Consider the following 20,770-nt stretch of genomic DNA (forward strand, 5'->3'; position numbering starts at 1 on the left):
GATAGTCCGGCTGGTTGTTTGGCTCGATGCACGGTTGTAGATTTGGCAACTTTTAGCGATTTTGCCAGCTTTGCGTGCGAGTAGCTCGGATTTTCGCGATGCGCGAGCAAAATTTTGATACGCTGCTCTTCTTCCTTGGATGGCATTTTGACAACTGAAGAGTGAATTCCAAAATCAAAATAGGAGCAGCATTCTACACACACACACCTTCAAAATGAGGGGTGTTCAGGTTTTTTAAATGCAAAATTGGAAGAAATACGTCAAGTTGATATTAACCAAATTTTGACCGTATCACCCTTTATGGTGGCCCACGATTCCCCACCATTTTTCAACAGTTAGAACTTGGGAAAATTATTTACTTAAAATTTAGAAGAAAAAGCCTAATGATTCATTAGAAATGTAAAAAATCATACCATCAATCCTTTTTATTTTATCTTTTGTAATAAAGAAATTAGGGAAAAAAGTGATCCATGATACCCAACTCTCCTCTACTAAAATTTCTACTTCAGATAATATAAATAAGTTCTAATATATATTGCGTCAAACAAGGACTGCTACTGATACGATGAGTCACTGCCAGCCAGAAGTATAATACCGTTGACCCATTTCGTCTAGCTAGTTAGAATAAAATGCTCACTCAACAACGTCACTGCTGAACACATGGCTCAACTATCATCCTTTCTCCGATTTTCCCGAAATCACATGTTTCCAGCATGGAGAAAAGATACATAAAAACATATTTAGATACCAACTTGCAAACTTGTGGGAACACGCGGAACGGAAGAAAGGAAGAAGGAATACAAATGAACCCCCCAGTGCATGATGGATTGGATGAACTCGACCGGCATCCGGCTGAACCAGCAAAACCATTCAACATTAGCAATACAAACGTTGCTGTTGAGTCCACCGCGTAAATCGTTGAGCACGACTTGGCTGCTATTTCAGACTGTTAACAGCCGCGACTGGATGAGGACACTACTAGCGACTTTGAGCGGCGGGAGTTTATAGTAAGCACATGTAGTGTAGTCGCAAAACAGTGCTTCGTTTGTTGTTTGGACGAAGAAACACGACTTCCGAAAACTGAAATTCCCCTTCGAGAGTAACTGGTTTTGTTTTGTTAGTCATCATCCATTCACACCTCTGCTCTTGGGGCCTTGGCACAAAAGTTGATGTTTGGCAGAAAGTGTTGTGATAATAGTTTTTTTTTTCGGCCAATAGTGAAAAGTTTGTGTTAAGCGATTTTGCAGACCGTTCAGTGATCTTAGGGTGGATAAGTGATTAGTGCTGAGAAGCGGGATGAGCTACTGGCTAAGATCTCCATCTTCATCATCAGCAGCGTCATCATCACTATCGGAGTCTGCGGCAAAGATTCTCAAGTGCCTCGATCAAGTGGCTGGGGCAGTGTGATTTTTGTTCTTCCGCGAGAAGTCGTTAAAAGTGAATCTTGAGGCAAAAGTACGCCCCGCAGTCATTGTTTGAAAGTAAAATAAAGAAACGCGCAATGCAATCATCGATAGACAGCAGTGCCTTTGTTGTTATCTTTACGGTTGTGATAGTTCTGCTGACGACCGCAACGACACTTTGTGGCGGTTTGAACGCAGACAGGCCTATCGATACGGGCGGCAAATCCGGAAGCGATAGCCGAGGTGAGTTCAGTTGGTCAAGTGTCAAGTGGGAGCTTCAAAATCGAATTCAATACAATAACCAATAAACCGCTTCCAAGAAATGTATCGGACTTTCCTAGATCTGAGCCATTCATAACGGAGATGACCCATACGGTCAACTCGATGATGAGTCATCAAAGTTCCCTTCTCGAGATGTCTGAGACGCCATCTAACCAAGCTCAGTATTATAGAGAAGCGCCTGGGAGAAATTTTGACTGCAGCTCACATGGGCACAAACAGAGCTGTAATAAGGTGTCGATACAGGGGCGTGAGTGATTTGTTTAGTAAAATAATGACAATTTTTAAGCGAAACAGCTTCACATTTTAGACTGACATTGAAAATACAGGTTCAGATTCAAGATTTGGATTTCGATTTCAGATTCACATTTTATACTCAGATTTCAGATTCAGATTCAGATTCTAGATTCAGATTTCAGATTCAGATTTCAGATTCAGATTTCAGATTCAGATTTCAGATTCAGATTTCAGATTCAGATTTCAGATTCAGATTTCAGATTCAGATTTCAGATTCAGATTTCAGATTCAGATTTCAGATTCAGATTTCAGATTCAGATTTCAGATTCAGATTTCAGATTCAGATTTCAGATTCAGATTTCAGATTCAGATTTCAGATTCAGATTTCAGATTCAGATTTCAGATTCAGATTTCAGATTCAGATTTCAGATTCAGATTTCAGATTCAGATTTCAGATTCAGATTTCAGATTCAGATTTCAGATTCAGATTTCAGATTCAGATTTCAGATTCAGATTTCAGATTCAGATTTCAGATTCAGATTTCAGATTCAGATTTCAGATTCAGATTTCAGATTCAGATTTCAGATTCAGATTTCAGATTCAGATTTCAGATTCAGATTTCAGATTCAGATTTCAGATTCAGATTTCAGATTTCAGATTCAGATTTCAGATTCAGATTTCAGATTCAGATTTCAGATTCAGATTTCAGATTCAGATTTCAGATTCAGATTTCAGATTCAGATTTCAGATTCAGATTTCAGATTCAGATTTCAGATTCAGATTTCAGATTCAGATTTCAGATTCAGATTTCAGATTCAGATTTCAGATTCAGATTTCAGATTCAGATTTCAGATTCAGATTTCAGATTCAGATTTCAGATTCAGATTTCAGATTCAGATTTCAGATTCAGATTTCAGATTCAGATTTCAGATTCAGATTTCAGATTCAGATTTCAGATTCAGATTTCAGATTCAGATTTCAGATTCAGATTTCAGATTCAGATTTCAGATTCAGATTTCAGATTCAGATTTCAGATTTCAGATTCAGATTTCAGATTCAGATTTCAGATTCAGATTCAGATTTCAGATTCAGTTTTCAGATTCAGATTTCAGATTCAGATTTGAGATTCCGATTTCAGATTCAGATTTCAGATTCAGATTTCAGATTCAGATTTCAGATTCAGATTTCAGATTCAGATTTCAGCTTTCAGATTCAGATTTTAGATTCAGATTTCAGATTCAGATTTCAGATTCAGATTTCAGATTCAGATTTCAGATTCAGATTTCAGATTCAGATTCAGATTTCAGATTCAGATTTCAGATTCAGATTTCAGATTCAGATTTCAGATTCAGATTTCAGATTCAGATTTCAGATTCAGATTTCAGATTCAGATTTCAGATTCAGATTTCAGATTCAGATTTCAGATTCAGATTCAGATTCAGATTTCAGATTCAGATTTCAGATTCAGATTCAGATTTCAGATTCAATTTCAGATTCAGATTTCAGATTCAGATTTCAGACTCAGATTTCAGATTCAGATTTCAGATTCAGATTTCAGATTCTGATTTCAGATTCAGATTTCAGATTCAGATTTCAGATTCAGATTTCAGATTCAGATTTCAGATTCAGATTTCAGATTCAGATTTCAGATTCAGATTTCAGATTCAGATTTCAGATTCAGATTTCAGATTCAGATTTCAGATTCAGATTTCAGATTCAGATTTCAGATTCAGATTTCAGATTCAGATTTCAGATTCAGATTTCAGATTCAGATTTCAGATTCAGAATTCAGATTCAGATTTCAGATTCAGATTTCAGATTCAGATTTCAGATTCTCGAAATGAAGATTCAGATTCAGATTCAGATTCAGATTTCAGATTCAGATTTCAGATTTCAGATTCAGATTTCAGATTCAGATTTCAGATTCAGATTCAGATTTCAGATTCAGATTTCAAATTCAGATTTCAGATTCAGATTTCGGATTCAGATTTCAGATTTCAGATTCAGATTCAGATTCAGATTTCAGATTCAGATTTCAGATTCAGAATTCAGATTCAGATTTTAGATTCAGATTTCAGATTCAGATTCAGATTTCAGATTCAGATTTCAGATTCAGATTTCAGATTCAGATTTCAGATTCAGATTTCAGATTCAGATTCAGATTTCAGATTCAGATTTCAAATTCAGATTTCAGATTCAGATTTCGGATTCAGATTTCAGATTTCAGATTCAGATTCAGATTTCAGATTCAGATTTCAGATTCAGAATTCAGATTCAGATTTTAGATTCAGATTTCAGATTCAGATTCAGATTTCAGATTCAGATTTCAGATTCAGATTTCAGATTCAGATTTCAGATTCAGATTTCAGATTCAGATTTCAGATTCAGATTTCAGATTCAGATTCAGATTTCAGATTCAGATTTCTGATTCAGATTTCAGATTCAGATTTCAGATTTCAGATTCAGATTTCAGATTCAGATTTCAGATTCAGATTTCAGATTCAGATTTCAGATAACAACCCATGGGCCTACTGAGCTTTCCTTATGCGAGAACAGTTCTTGCGACGTTTCCAATCGACAAGTAGCATCTATTCGCAGCGAATCTGAAAAAAATTGCATGGGTTGTCACGTTTTTGCTAGTTTGAAGTGTGCGTAAAAACACGTTCTAAAACCACTGGGCTCGCTATACATGGGAACTCTCTTTCTGAGTTTCTCATGTATAGTTAGCTAGTGTAGAGCAAAGGTGTTTTTTTGATTGCGAAATTCTGAGAAGAGAAAATTTAGCAAATTCTTAAAACTGAATTCGGATGAAACGCCAAATTTAGCCAAAGGGGTCAAAGAACCTGGTCACTGTTTTCCGGAAAAGGGCGAAAATTGCAGCTGCTGAACAATTGGAGCAAATACTTCCTTCTTGATGATGGTTTAAAGGTTCGGAAAGACGTCGGAATACGGAAAAAAGCTAAGTATTTCCATTCTTGTACTGCCGACTACATAAAAGCTAATTACTTTCTAAATGGTTGAGTTCAGTACTTGTTGGGGAAAATCAAGATTTCCCCCCTAGAAATGGGGAAAATACAGTGCACAATAAGGTCTAAAGCACGAAATCATTTTTTCATCCCTTTCTTTTTTTTTCAATCTATCTATTGACTGCTAGGACGTGGCCGGCGCCGTTATTGATGTTTAAAGAGAGAGCACCAGTTTTGGGCATTGTGAATGTGCTGTCAGTCCCAGATACCATTCATTTGACCTTTGTACAAAATTGGTGGCCTCGGTCAATCACGGAGTAGCAACCATTGGCGACGTGGAACTTGTTCTACTTAGCCACGCCTGCGATCGTGGGACTTGATATGCGTAGCGTATAATGATGATTTCATTAGAGTAATTTACTTTTAATTGACCAAGGTTTTGAAAAGAGGGAGAAAATACATGCATTATAAACTCAATTTGATAAAGCATTTCAAGTTCAACGATTTAAGGTGGATGTGAGCTAGTTAGATAGTTAGCTAGTTAGCTAATGAGGAGTTAGCTAGTGTAGAGCATAGGCGGGAGCAATTCATGGAAGCTTTTCATCAACATGCCCTCTAGCCTAAAATTTCAACACCTATCAAGCTTTCTCCTATTGGCGCACAAATGCCTGTCTATCTACCTTTCTTTCAAATTTCTATAAAATAAATTCTTTCTAGTTTTCATTCCGCCGCACATGCCATTAAAATTATAAACATTTTACTCAATTCTAATCGTACATCTTCCGAGGATATGAAAGCTAGCACGTTAGGAATGCTTTAACCACCAGCCCACAGAAAGTGACTATGTATGCAGTGATTCGATCTCATGACCGTTGGCTTAGAAGATTTGAAGGCTATTCTCAACGCCATGGGCTGCGGCCCGTTTATTTCCACAGATAATCAATCAGCGATTGCATCAAAAGTTTTATGGTTGACAGGGCATCACATTGATACTAGAAAAATACTAGTTTCCTCACATAATTTTTAATCACTCCAAAACTTGCGGTTTTACATTAATCTTTTTTTCTGGAATTTTCATCTTTTGAGATGATTTAAAAGTAGAGAGAAAGGAGTAGCAAACAACTTTGTTTTTTTTTTAAATGAAAAATCAAATGAAAACCAGTGAAAGTGCTGCATACATTCAGAGATTAACATAATTACAAAAAATTCGAAGACTCAACCCATGAACACAAAATTTACACGTGTAAAGTCGAGAATTTAAAAACGTAACTTTTTTAGGTGATATCATTAGGCCCGTCATCAGGTAAAGCTTTTCACTGCAGCAAGCAAGAATTTTGAAAAAACTTGAACCTTCTTTTTGGTTGGGATAAACAACGAATTGCAAGCCAGTGTTATTCAATATCTACCTTTATAGTTTACTGAATTCTATTTTGGATTTTAAATAAGAAAGCAATTAATCATGGTTTTACAGTCAGTCTCGAATAGAACCGTAATACAATTTCCGAAAATTTTGATACGAGTTGTTTAACTCTCAACTTCTCCGAAAGTGTGCCTTCCCCAGGTCGTCGTAAACTGCTTACGCAATTCAACCTTTTATCGGAAGCTGCTGGTGCTGATAAATCAGAAATTAGTCAGTTGCAGTGTTACGACGCTGGAAATCGCATGAATCAGCAAACAACGTGATTTGGGTGCTCCTCACGAGATTTAAGTTAACAAACCGTGCGAGAAACAATCAGTAATTGTAGATTAATTGCTCTAGCAAAACTACAGATATGACAAATGACAATTATTATTGTTGATGGCAATAACACGAAAAAAACATCGATATAAACCAATCAAGACCAATTGTGTATAATTATCTTCCAGAGCTCAATAAAAATCCGAGAATTCAAATAAAACCAGTCGTCCAGACGGTTACGCATGCGTTTTTATTTTTTATTTTTTTTTTTTTCAGTTAAGCCGTTGGTAATTTGAGCCCCCGGGAACACCACAACTGACTGCAGCACATTCTTGGTCGAGAGGTTTTGCATTTATGGCAGTTCTCGATCGGTGCTTCCGTCCGGTTTGCGTTTGACCGAACCTTTTGACAGCACACTGCCAGCAAACGTTGTTATGAAAACACGCATGTATTAGGCATCTAGAAGTTATTTAAATGAATTGGGAATTGAGGAACGGAAGACTGCTTCTAGCTAGTGTAGTGTAGAATTGCGGAAACTTTTCTCGTCGTTGGTGACTATCCTAAACGCGAATAGCTGCCTTAAAATTTTACGCTAAACCGCCTGACTACGTGAGGGAATGAATGAATCACAATCAATACCGGTAGCAGCAGTGCAAACATACCAGAGCCAGAGACACTCGATGGTCGGTTGCAGAAATTGGATTTCAAACGGAAGTCGCCTCGAAGCGCCCGTTTGCACTCCCTGATTGAATTGGCTTAGGAATTGTGCCATCTTTGCGCTGGACGGGTCGCTGCGGTCGATGGAATGACGGATCAGCTGGTAGAAATGTGTACTTTATATTTGATTGCCAGTTTGAAGCTTTTTATCACCCTTAAAACCACATTTAAACGTACATACAGATTTCAAAACGCATAAACAGATAAAATTATGAACACTGAAATTAAATAATGTTCTGATTTCTGTAAAGGAGTACTTGAAGATTTTGATGGGTGGTTTTTTGAAAATATATTTTTTCCATTTTTATGAAAATATTAGAACCAGGTTCAAAACGTTATTTTTTGGTTAAAAGCAGTAGATGGATCTAGTTCAAATCTTTTACAGCACAAGGTTCTAAAAATATAACGTGTTTTAAATCGAACATCATTTAAAATGATCTGTTTTCAAATTTTGAAAGCAATATCATACATTTGATCCATGATTATGTCGCAAAGCGTTTATTCAAATATGCTTTTATCTCAGTTACGTTCTATTGCCGTGTTAAAACTTTTCATTTTTCAAATTTCAAGAAGTACAAAAAGGCTTGATAGAAAATTATCTTCAAATTTCAAAACTATTGTTTAGTTTCATTGAAATTTTAACCGTTCGTTTCATTGAGTAACAGGTAAGTTTGTAACCGTTTTTGCATGAAAATGTGGAAATCATTTTTAAAATGATCTTAGGTTTAATTCAGAAAACATAGACTCAACTGTGAATATTAGAGTTTCACTAAGAGTTCAAAGGAAATTGTGGAAATAATATCAGTCATAGATAATCGCACCAGTCAAACGTGCCTCCTGATTATTTTCTATCACTCATACTTCCAACAATCAATTTTTTGCTAGGATGCAGAGTTGACCTCGCTCCTTATGCCCAACATTGATCTTTCATCTCTTTCTCTTATTTCCAAACTATCTATAGACTAATAGGACGTGGCCGACACCGTTATTGATGATCAAAGACAGAGCATCAATTTTGGGCATTGTGGATGTACTGCCAATCCCAGGCAACATTCTTTTGACCATTGATCAACATTGATGGACTCGGTCAATTACGGAGTGTAAGACTGGCTGTTAGCCAATCGGTAGAAAGTGCTGTGAACCCCTAACGATCCCTAGGATCGGCACGCTTACTACAAATACTATGTTGCAGGGAAGTTTGGGAAGACTAAGGTGAAACTCCTAGGCTTAACAATTAGTACCCTTTCTTGAAGTTGTAGTTTCACCCACCACTTTCTTATCACTTTTTCTCCCGCGGGAACGCACTCCTTATTCCTCCTTCGGCGTCGTGCTCGGGTTCGTTGAGGGCGGCTTGGAGGTCAGCTAGTTCTCGCTGAGTGTACCCGGCCCCACCTTGGGTGCTGAACCAGGCACTGTTGGTTCTTCGATGGTAAGCGAAGCGACGCGTGGCAATGGCGTACCTGATCCCACCTTGGGTGCTGAACTAGGTACAGGTGTAGGTCAACCCGACGGTGTAACGGTTGTCGGTCGACGTAGTAGGGCGTAGCCCACGGCCTTTTAGGCTGAGTTTGATAAGCTCTTAAACTCGGAACGGCGGGGTCCTGTTAAAGTTCAGGAACAATTTAGAGACCGAAGGTTTTGGGCAGCAACAAAATGGTGGATGGTTACCTGTAGTTCTTAATTCAAGGCTCTCGACTTGGTTTTGTATCATTCAACGATTCACAACGTTTTCACAGAACTGAAATGGGGATCAGTATCCGATTTCCTTTTTAAATTCAGCAAGTCCAAATTGTTGTTGTGTGGACTTTATGAGCTGATGAGTTCGCGATCTATTTTGAAAATGGATGGCCTTTCTTTCATGACCGGCCTTGAACCATCCCCGATCGTTGCCCTTGTTCTTCGCTTCGCCATTTCGCTTTACGATTTCGCCACTCCGCTCTACGTTTGCGGCTCGCATCTCCTGGAGTCCCTCTGGTGGTGAGTTGTCGAACGAACTGTTTCGCCGTGTTGTTCGCCGGGTTAGAATGGCTTGGTAAATTGCCTCGCCAAGGAGAAACCCTTAACCCCCACGAACACCACTGCAACATTATTTAGTTATTCTACAGCAAGATCACTGCGACCTCCTTCGAATGACTAGCAACGCTTACAGGAGTAGCAACCATTGGCGAAGTGCAACTACCCAAGCAACCAGGATTCCCTTAAAACGCCGATATAATCTTAACCTTCTCCATGTTCCTAGAGAATTCTATACTGCCCAAAATTTAAGTTCTTAAAGCTACTTTAAAGTTTATTAAAGTTCCTGGAGAAAATGCTTATCAGCTCTTAAGGGAATATCTAAGATATTCTACGCGCCGTAAAAAACAGATAGCTCTGACAGATAGCTCTGAAAACCAAATGATTGACTGCTAGATTACCGGTCTAGCTTAGTTTAACTCATTGATTTCAATTTTTTACATTATTTTATAACAAAGAAACTGCTATTCGACTAAGGAATGAATTAAACCACTGCTCTCTAACACAAGACGAAAAGCCGCTAGCCCTCTGACCAAACCTGCTTAATATTTAGAGTTAGTTTTAAGTGGTATTTGAACTTATTTTTTTTTATTTTGAATATTTGTACTAGATTTTTGAATTAGAATTTTGGAAATGAATTGAAGAAGAAAAAAATACACAAGAATATTTTTCTTAAAAGTTTATTTATCTTAACTATTCAACACACATACATGAGAGATTGTCTTTCTTACTGAAAACAGTAGGAGCTTCCGGCTGAGTGTGGGTGTTATCCGAATCACTGGCATTGATCTGATAGAACGAATATTATCCGTCGTTATAGGTTTGATGTTGTAGTTACTGGAGTAGTGAATACCGGTATTGGATGACACGGTGTATAATTTTTAGGCTCTGCTTCTATCCGTAACAGTGCTTACCAAATCCACACCATTCGAAATCAGCACGATTAGAATGATGATGTTTTCCAAAGATTTCCTCCCGCTGCTCCTAGTCCATTCTGATGGCTCTGATCCTGGACTTTACGCGGTAGAAATTTAAAAAAAAACCGAATCGAACATTAGATTTTTCATTGATGTTATTGTTTGTTGTTTTTAGAATTCTGCTCATGTAAACAATCAAGATAAGTTTTGACAGACAGTTGACATGTCTCTTAAAAGTCGCAAACAAGTTCCTCGCGTTACCAAGATGGTTTCGTAATGGTCCATTAGAATGTGCTAAGCAAACTTTTGCACCTTTCTTGAATGATGTGGCGTAAGAAGCGCTTAGAAGTTCCGTTATCAACTTGTATTCCTCCGGATTTTCAGGTCAGGAATGATATTGTGAAGAAATCCGTACTCCTTTCTTCGATATCCGGACAACCGGGCTATTGATTTTTTTTTTAAACCTGGGCAATCTAGAAGGCTCAACCCGAAAGCCTGTAACCAGTGCGTTGACTTACCGGTTAGTGAAGTGAGAATCGTAGTTTTAAACTTCATAGCGAACTTAAATGTTCAAGGAGGCGGTTTTGTGCGTGAAGGAGGAGGACCGCTCGGAGATACCGAACACGAAAACAAGCAGCGAGAATAGTTAAACGCAGCGCTGCCCGACACTAGGTGGAGCTGAAGGACACGTTACAGTAACGCTAAGGCACCGAAACGTAACCGTAACGGGACATGATGGGAGGAATTCAAAGATGGACAAAAATCCCTATGATCTGGATACGGGGTCAATGGCCTAGATCATGAAACAAGCTCACTTTGGCCTACATGTTCGAGACGTCGACATCACCAGCAACCTACAAACACACGAGTTGTCTTGTAAAGACCACAATCCAGGTAACCGCCATTTTGAACTCCGTACCAGAAAAACAACTAATTACTTCCGTAATCCATCATGTTCCGAAGGACTCCGAAATTCTTTGCTGAAGATTCAGCCGACTTACCCGTCAACTGCCGAAGCAGGTCCGAAAGTGGCCTCTTTCGTTAGCTCCATCCAGTTCCACCTAGTGCTGCGATCCGTGGACAGTCTGCCGACCTCCGGTCCAGTGTACATCTCCCGATTGCGAGATTGAGGAAGTTTGGACGCCACAACAATCCGTCATCAATACCCCTTTCCCGCATCGGAGTTTAGCCGCCGATAACCCCGAGAGTCACCACCAAGGAAGTCGAGCCGCCATCTTCCGTCACTCCCGTCACGGAAATCACCCCGTGCTGTAATCAACGTAGGACCCAACTGACCTTCTCTGGGGAATCATCGTTGGGACATTCTGCCTCGATCCCAATCCTACCGAACGTCAGTGTTGTGACCCCAAGTTATTTTGTTTGGGAAAATAAAGTGGGAGTTTTCCGGGATCAACTCAAAGTGTTTCCTTGAATACGCAAAATTCCTTTACGAGTTCCGACCCTGAGGCTAGAGGGGGGTTCTTGCTCCACTGAGCAGTAAATTAGCCCGTTGATTACAAGCCCTACGTAAAAAAGTCATTCCAAAAATTCTAACAGCTAGGTAATTTGCCAACCACTTAGAGGAATCCTGGTCTAATTAAAATTAGTTATCGGTACGTTTACTCTTTTTAAGGACAACCTTATCAATGATTCAATCGCTTTGCATATGTTTGGTTTTTCACTTTCTTTCAAAATCCTTATTTCGTAGATTTTCAGAAGCTTGTTTTATGAATTACAACTCATATCCCCATACCCCACGGTTATTAGAATAAAACGTCATCGACCCGCAGGAAATTCCAAAACTCAACCACTCAAACCACCCTTTGGCGAAATCCGATTCCAAGGGGGAGGGCGATCCATTTAACCTACATTTTTACATACAAAAATACATAACGGAGGGAAAACAATAACATCAAAACACCTCCACCAGGTTTGTTGAGCAACAGGTGATTCCGAAACCGGGTCCCAACAAAAACTCAGCTACTCGGCGCGCTCGGTGGGCATGACGTATCACGGAATTCCATGATATCGTCTACTGAACGTTATAACGTAATCATTCAGGTGAAACCCTCGCCCCGGCCCCGGCATCTTCTTCTTCTGGTTCGCTTCAGTGTAGCCTGAACTCGAATCTCGTGAATCATCCATCCCAGCCGCCCCGGGGTTTGTTTGGATTCGGTAGTAGGTTTAGGCTTGCCTATGGTTTATTGCAAGCGATTGGCGATGCCGGTGAACCTCGACATTCATTTTCCGCTCTACAGCTGAACACTAAATGTGTCCGAATGGAAGGTTGTGGGGCGGATGAATATCGTAGTAGAACGGGTTTTTGGAATTTGCTCATCGTTCGTGGCTCCCCCTTCGTGGTTTACATATAGTTTTATTGTTACTATTTTTTGTATTGCTTGAGCGTAAATCGACGCTTTGGGGAACACCACACGATTTGCTTCAATTATATGTGGGCGCTCTGATAGTAGCCATTGTGGAAGGTAAATGGGCTGTTTGATGGAGTACTTTATTGAGTCGGGGCAGAGGTGTAGCAGCAAGTCAGATTAAGTATCCGAATAAAACCGAAACAAATTTCAAATCCATCTTTTGTCACTCGGAGTAGGAACATAGCAAGGGGTGGGGGGGGGGGGGGGGGGGTGTACAATAAAAAATTATGATAAAAAACCAATAATTTGGAATAAATTGCACGAAAGTTTGCATGAAACAAAATTGGGCACAAAACCTACAAATCAAGTTATTTGTTATTGAAAAAATCAATGAAATCAAGGATACAAAAGGTGATGAAACCCCAACCTTTCACAGTTTGTTTTTTGCTCTTGTAATGTTTCGGATGTATGTTAATTTTTTTGAAATTTCATTAAAATACGAGTTTGGTTGAAAAAAAAATGAAAACCAATTTTGTTCTGTTTCAAAAGCCAAGTTTTCTTTGCATGTTATCTACTTTTCGAATCGAAATAAAAAAAAATTATCCTGACCAGTTGATTTAAAACTAATGTTTTGATTTTTATTCGAGCTAATTGTACACCCTTTATAAATGTGTGAGTTATTATTTTTTCTTATATTAACACCATTGGTAAATTTGAAAAATAAAAGTTGTAAGACATACATATGTATTTGTTCCAACCTAGATTGTTTTTTCATTGTAAACCCATATAAAAATATTTTTTGTGTAATAGTTACGGAATTGAGGGAAATCAATGTTCAAGTGGATCACAGAATATATTTCATGCATTTCATTTTATCAGCTATGCTATGCAACATCCATTCTAATGCTTAGCAGGATGAAGAATGTATCACATTTTTTTATAAACATTGATTGAATTTTTTTAATAGAATGAGCAAAAACAAATAAAAGTTTCCATTAATTTAATGTGCATTACTCCATGTGAAAAATTAGTGTGCCCATTAAATGAGACTTAATAAACATAGAGACCCCATCAAAATCACAACCCCCATGGCGCAAACACACATAAATACAATTTATCCGGTTTTCCCGGCGAAGGGTTTTCCCCAAAAGTTAACGATTAACAAGCAGTCTGCTCCAGTTTCCCCCTACACTCGTCGATACCACCGCACCTAACTTCATTTGAATTATTGATTCCGCAATGTTTACTAGAGGGCGGCCAGCGAGTTAGCCCATTTGATACTGCAAGCAGCACTTTCGTCATGATTTTACTCTGTTTCTCTTCTACTTCGCAGGTGGTTTCGTGCGTTATGCCAGGATTTTCCCAACATTACACCACCACCACAATGAGGATGAGCTAGCCGATGTTGAGAGCAGCCGGTCAGAAAATAGTGTGTGCATGCGATTCCTGCTGGACGGGGAAAACATAACGCTGGATATGGTGCTCAACGATGAGCTGGTTCCGATTGGTCATTTTATTTCCGCGCAAGAAGCCGGCAAGGATGTGCTTCGGGAGCTGCGGAGCGACGAAATTGAGCGGTGCCATTATCAGGTAATTTAGGTTTATTTGGTTATCTAGGTGATTGAACTTCTCCTCTTAGAATGTTAACACGTATGTGCAGGTATAAATTGCAATATTTTGAGTTTTGACACCAGCTTGGGGATAAGGATTAAGTGGCTTTTGAACAAAAATTAATGACAATTACAAAATAACCAAATATTACAAAAACTAAAACATTACAAAATCTCCGCAAATTAGTAAAAAGAAAAAAAAGTTTAAAATATTTCACCTTAGTAATAATAAAAAACAACCTACGAAAACTACACCAAAACGTTGGTAAAGTGTCGCAATTATTTTATTTATTTTCATAGTATTCCGTCTCACGACATAACTTGACCAACATAATTCCTAAAATTCACTCGGTCCATGGCAACCGTTCTCCAATTTCTCGGACACTCCACGTTCGTCAGATAATGCTCCACTTGGTCTATCCACCTGGTTGCTCGTTGCGCCCCTGCTCGTCTCATTCCAACCGGATTGGCAGTGAACATCTGTTTTGTAGGACTGTCGTCCGGCATTTTCGCAACGTGTCCTGTCCAGCGTATCCGACCAGCCTTCGCTATCTTCTGGATACTGGATTCGCCGTAGAGTCGCGCGAGCTCGTGATTCATCCTTCGCCTCCACACTCCGTTTTCCTGTACGCCACCAAAGATGGTTCTTAACCATCGCTCGAATACTCCGAGTGTACGCAGGTCCTCCTCGAGCAATATCCATGTCTCGTGCCCGCAGAGAACAAACGGTCTGATGAGCGTCATATACAGGTTACACTTCGTGCGACCGCAGTTGCTTGTGGAGTCTATAGCAGGCATGACTTCCGCTGATAATTCGCCGCCGGATCTCACGGCTGGTGTCATTGTCTGCGGTCACAGTCTTCGACTGTGTCCAGCTCGTCGCCGTCGATCGTGACCTTGTTATTACTGGACAAGCTAGTTCGGTCGGCCTCGGATCCGCAGGCCAGCATGTACTTCGTCTTGGACGTATTAATCATCAACCCAATCCTTCCTGCTCCGCGTTTCAGTTTGCGGTAGATCTCTTCCACCGCTGCAGATGATCTGCCGACTATATCAATGTCATCGGCAAAGCAGATAAGTTGACTGGATCTGTTGAAAATCGTGCCCCGCATTTCACCCACCGCTCGTCGAATAACACCTTCTAGCGCCACATTGAATATCATGCAGGATAGACCATCGCCTTGTCGAAGCCCCCTGCGCGATTCGAATGAACTCGACAATTCACCCGAAATCCGTGCACCGCACTGCGTTCCATCCATCGTCGCCTTTATCAGTCTGATCAGCTTCTCGGAAAAGCCGTTCTAGTCCATGAGTTTCCATAGCTCGTTACGGTCGATCGTGTCGTATGCGGCTTTGAAGTCGATGAATAGATGGTGCGTAGGGACTTCGTGTTGCCGTAATGTGAATATCTGGTCCGTCGTTGACCGTTCCTCCATGAAGCCGACCTGATGACTTCCCACGAATCTGTTTGCTTGTGGCTTTGCTTGTGCTTTAACCGAGGTGGGTGCCGGTTTCGTGTGTTGTTCACTACGGAGAGTTTTGAGCGCATCTTCACCATCACCAGATTATGGTCTGACTCGATTTTGGCGCCTCGACAAGATTTGACGTCGTTGATGTGCGAGAAGTGCCGGCTGTCTATCAAAACGTGGTCGATCTGTGATTGCGTTTGGTACGGTAATCTCTAGGTGTACTTGTGTGGGAGGCGGTGCTGGATAAAGGTACTACGTACGGCCATTCCTTTGGAGGCGACGAAATCTATAAGTCTGAGGCCGTTTTCGTTTGTCAGCTGGTGTGCACTGAACCTTCCAATTGTCGGTTTGAATTCTTCCACCTGGCCGACCTGAGCATTAAAATCCCCTATGACGATCTTGATATCATGTTTTGGGCAACGGTCTTATTCACGCTCTAGCTGCGCTTAAAATTCGTCTTTGTCGTCACCGGTTCTTCCGAGGTGAGGGCTGTGCACGTTGATGATGCAGATGTTGAAAAACCGGCCCTTGATTCTCAACCGGCACATTCGTGAGTGAGGCACATTCGTGAGATCGGCCACCACCCGATCACGCGCTTTTGCATCTTTCCCTTCACTGTAAAAGCTGTTCCAAGCTCTTGTGTATTGCAGCAGCTCTGGTAGATGGCACGACCATCTGGGTACGTTCGTAACGTGGAGTCCTTCCAGCATACCTCCTGCAGCGCTACGATCTCGAGTTTGCGGTTCTTCAATTCGTTGGAGAGCACGTGGGTATTGCCCACAAAATTTAGATATTGGCAGTTCCATGTTCCAAGTTTCCAATCGCTATTCCCTTTTCGTTGCATGGGTCTTTGCCGATTTCCATCCGAAATGTATTGTTCGTTGTTCGTTGCTTATGTTTTTTTTGTAGTCACGGGCTCGCAAGGCCCGCAGCTAACCCCACTATCTCGCAGGAGGACCGTCGAGATGTAACTGTTTTGGGTCCCGAACACCACAAGGACGTTGTTGTACTCCGCACGCCGCCCCTGACATGGAGAACAGACGCGTACGAAGCCCCCTATCTCAGTTTTCATGCGACCAAAGCATTCACCGGGATTCGGTACCCGATCTCCGCTAAGGCTGCTCGCACCCCAGCTAGCACCACGGGGAGGTAGAGAATCGGTGTTGCAGACAAAAGTGATATGACCACTACCCAAAGGTTGGGTGTATGGGGTCTTGAATAGCACATTGTCTACCGTTCGCTAGCCCACAGTGTCACAAATAAATTGAAAAAAAGGATCCAGAAAACTGCACGTACGAACAAGAACTGACTCAGACAGGGATTACCTACATTTCTTTTTGTTTTCAGATTATGTTTGAGAGTTTCAACGATTTTTTCTAATTTTTATTAATTCTACTGAAGAACGTTACATGATGTGATTTTCAACTATCGTTTTTTGTTTGTTTCCAGGGCACCGTTCGAGGTCGACCAGAATCTACGGTTGCTCTTTCGACCTGCAACGGTAGCATTCAGGGTGTCATTTACGACGTCTCTGAAACGTTTCTCATCGAAAACGAAATGGACGATGGATCTTCCAATTTCACGATGCATTACTTATATCGAAGGTTACCGTTGGAAGGAGAGATTATCAGGGTGAGTTGAAAAAAACGTTTTGTTGTTATATTTTAGTTGACTTAAAGTTCCTAATTTTTTAGGTCAGAAGAGCGTTGGAGGCAACACCTACGGCTCCTACTGAAGCCTTCCAATTTGCATACAAATCGAACGCCAACTCACTGTTCGTCGAACTGGTGCTAGTTATCGACAACGGACTTTATCGAGCCGACGGAAACCTTCAACGGATCCACAAGTACTGCCTGAATTTGGTCAACATAATGAACACCATCTATCGGCCGTTGAATATTTTTATCGCACTAGTCGGAGTTGTTGTTTGGACGGAGCAGAATCAAATCGACATCAGTCTGGATTCGAAAAAGACGCTGGATAACTTTTTGGCGTATCGGAGGACCACGCTGCTAAAAATGATCCCTCACGATAATGCCCATCTTCTGACATCGGTTCACTTCAACGAGAGTGTTGTTGGAAAGGCAGAAATGGGTTCGATGTGTACGTATGCTGGTTCAGGCGGTGTTGAAGTTATCGACTCAGAAATCATTGCGCTGCAGGCCAGTACGGTTGCTCACGAGATGGGTCATAATTTTAATATAGATCACGACGAGCGTGGTTGTTCGTGCCCAGGAGGAAGTTGTGTGATGGCTTCTAAAACGGTGCGGAGTCAGGCTGCACCGAACCAGTGGAGTTCATGTAGTCGGCAACATTTGGAGACAGCTCTGAAGCACGGAGTCGGTGCATGTTTGAATAATAAGCCGGAAAAGCTGCTTGTTAGAAGTACTTGTGGCAATGGCCTGGTTGAACCGGGAGAAGAGTGTGACTGTGGGTTGACTGAATCATGTGATACAAAATGTTGTGACGCGAAGACCTGCCGGCTTACGGTCAATTCGACTTGTGCAGGGGGAGCGTGCTGTGACTTGGATAGCTGTCAGCTGAAGTCTGCTGGCACACGATGTCGTGCATCTGTCGGGGAATGTGACCTGCCTGAGTTCTGCAGCGGACAATCAGCGGTTTGTCCGAAAGATGTTTACTTGCGTGATACGGAATCATGTGCCGATGGTAATGCATATTGTTATCAAGGCAGATGTAGAACCAGAGATAGTCAATGTAAACTTTTGTGGGGATCAACTGGAAAATCCGTCGATGATTATTGTTACCAGACTAATCGCAACGGCTCGATATTTGGAAATTGTGGAAACGACTTGCTAACCGGCCAGTACACGAAATGTAGTCAGGAGGATATGATGTGTGGATTATTGCACTGCAGCCATCGAAATGAGAAGCTTGATTATGGAATGCAAGCATACTCAAAGCTTACGACCACTAAGTTCAGTCATTATGGTCCTAGGGGAACTGTGAGGGAGACTATTTGTAACACTGCTATCGTAGATTTAGGTTTGGATGTGATAAACCCTGGGCTGGTCCCAGATGGAGCGAAATGTGGTGATGGAAAAATGTGCTACAACCAAAAATGTATGTCTTTGAATACACTGAGAGAAAACGATGTTGGGGAAGAATGTGCGAATGGATGTAGCGGCCATGGTGTTTGTAATAGTGAAGGAAATTGTCATTGTGATAAAGGTTATGGAGGACCCTACTGCGAGGAGTCCGGATCTGGTGGATCAGTTGATAGTGGACCAATCCGCGATGATTCTGATGCAACCTCTATAACTGTTTCCATTGCATTTACCTTACTTCTTTTCTCATTGATTGCAGCGTGTGCCTTCATGTACAGAAATATGTTTGCAGACCAACTGAGAAAAATTCTCGCCAAATTCAGGATGCGAAAATATGGTCACATGGTACCTCCCGCTTCTCCATCCATTATCCCTCCCAACAAACCACTACGCTTAGAAATTTCGCAACCAGCTTTAAACACCTCGACTTCAACAACAGTTTTAAAAAAGTCGGATACATTACCATTTAGAGCAGCACCGCCCCCACCTACAATATCGAAGGTTGAGCCCGTGCAACAAAATTTCATCAAGGTCAATTTCAACAACGGTAAAATAACAGTTGAGAACAAAGTTGCCAACTCTCCATTTCTTCTAAGCTCACCACTTTTAGACACATGTGAAGCAATCCATGAATTCAAATCCAAATGTCCTCCGGTGATTTTGAACAACCGCTCAATAAGTGTAAGCTCCGAAGGGCCTCTCCTTGATCAAGAAAAAGCCCAAGCATCTAATGATCCACAACCCTTGGAACAAACTCTCAACAACACAGACATAGGAACGCTTATCAGTCAGGTGAAACTTAAGAAAGTACAAGACTTCCACACCAACCGATCCAAGAGTGACGAAAAGTCGCATCGTCAGCTGCCGCAACTCCCTCGGCAAATCACAATCGGTGAATTTCAGAGCGTTGTTGCCGAGATACATCCCAAACGAAGTCCCGCCACAGAGCAACCACCTCAGAACCCTTTCTCCCAAGTAACCCTGAAGAAGACGAAACAAAACCGCACCCCCAACCTTAGTCGCGAGAACCTTGATGAAATAACGCAGGATACTCCCGAAGGCCAGAAACAGCGACCGATAGCTTCGATCAAACCACAAGTAAATCAATCCAAACCCTCCCTACCTCAGAAACCTCAAGCTCAACCCAGATCAGCACAGGACCAGCATCCATCGGTGGCACCGAAACCAAAACCCAGTGGTGGACGCAAACTGCCTATCACACCCGGTACCAACAACGGGACCATCAATCGACCTCCCCTGCAGAGGAAACCTGCCATTGTTATTAGTGATGACATCGAGTCCGAACCGAGTGGGGTAGCCGCTCTTAAGGCCAAGCTTAACCTCGATCAGCGACCAACAGCGCTCGGCGGTGTCAAACGGTAAAATTGTTAGTCGTCATTGGAAAAAATCTTTGGATATTTGTTAAATCTCGTACAGCGAGTTGATTTTAATCTTTTTTCGAGAACAAAGCCCCCGGAGGGTAAACGTGCTTGTATTTGAGATACACCGTTAGCTTAATAGATTTTAACATTGTGATTTGAAACGATACCCGAACGCTGTGCTCCGGCAAGTGCAGTACTAAGTATAGATTGTAGGTAATTATCTCATATCACGTTACTAGGACAAATATCTCAATCAAACAGACTGCTTGCAATTAGTAGGTACTTAAGCTCGAATACGAATACAAACTAGTCAACTTTCTAAGATATTGATAAAAAAAATAGTGTTTGTCTTTGCTTTTCTATATATTATTGATGACATGCCGTTGAATATCTAAGTGTTTTGTTCAATTTTGATTAGGTAACGTAAAGGGGCGCTACATGCAACTCATTTCAACAACAATTGCGGCTAAAACAAATTATATTGACAGATACTCATACCGTTTATGCATCGAAAGTTGTAGGGTTGATCAGAGGGCCATCAAATTGATGTAGTCAGAAAAATTATTGGTTTAACCAGTTATTTTTAATTTTCTTAAACATCTGATTTTCACCTTCCTCGGAAAAAAGGCTAACTTGCATCAAACTTTGTTTTCAATGAAAAATCT

The 20,770-nt window shown here is 41.0% G+C and overlaps 1 protein-coding gene across 1 annotated transcript; it reads left to right on the top strand.

Moving 5' to 3' along the window:
* Window positions 1-958: 958 nt before the first annotated feature.
* Window positions 959-20,403, top strand: LOC129754203 (disintegrin and metalloproteinase domain-containing protein 12-like). The gene is made up of 4 exons (XM_055750109.1): window positions 959-1,646; window positions 13,913-14,169; window positions 17,108-17,290; window positions 17,353-20,403. The coding sequence occupies exons 1-4, from the start codon at window positions 1,502-1,504 to the stop codon at window positions 20,104-20,106; spliced, it is 3,339 nt and encodes a 1,112-aa protein (XP_055606084.1). The 5' UTR covers window positions 959-1,501; the 3' UTR covers window positions 20,107-20,403.
* The last annotated feature ends 367 nt before the right edge of the window (window positions 20,404-20,770 follow it).

Source organism: Uranotaenia lowii, chromosome 1 (assembly GCF_029784155.1).
Source record: "Uranotaenia lowii strain MFRU-FL chromosome 1, ASM2978415v1, whole genome shotgun sequence".
NCBI classification, from domain to species: Eukaryota; Metazoa; Arthropoda; class Insecta; order Diptera; family Culicidae; genus Uranotaenia; species Uranotaenia lowii.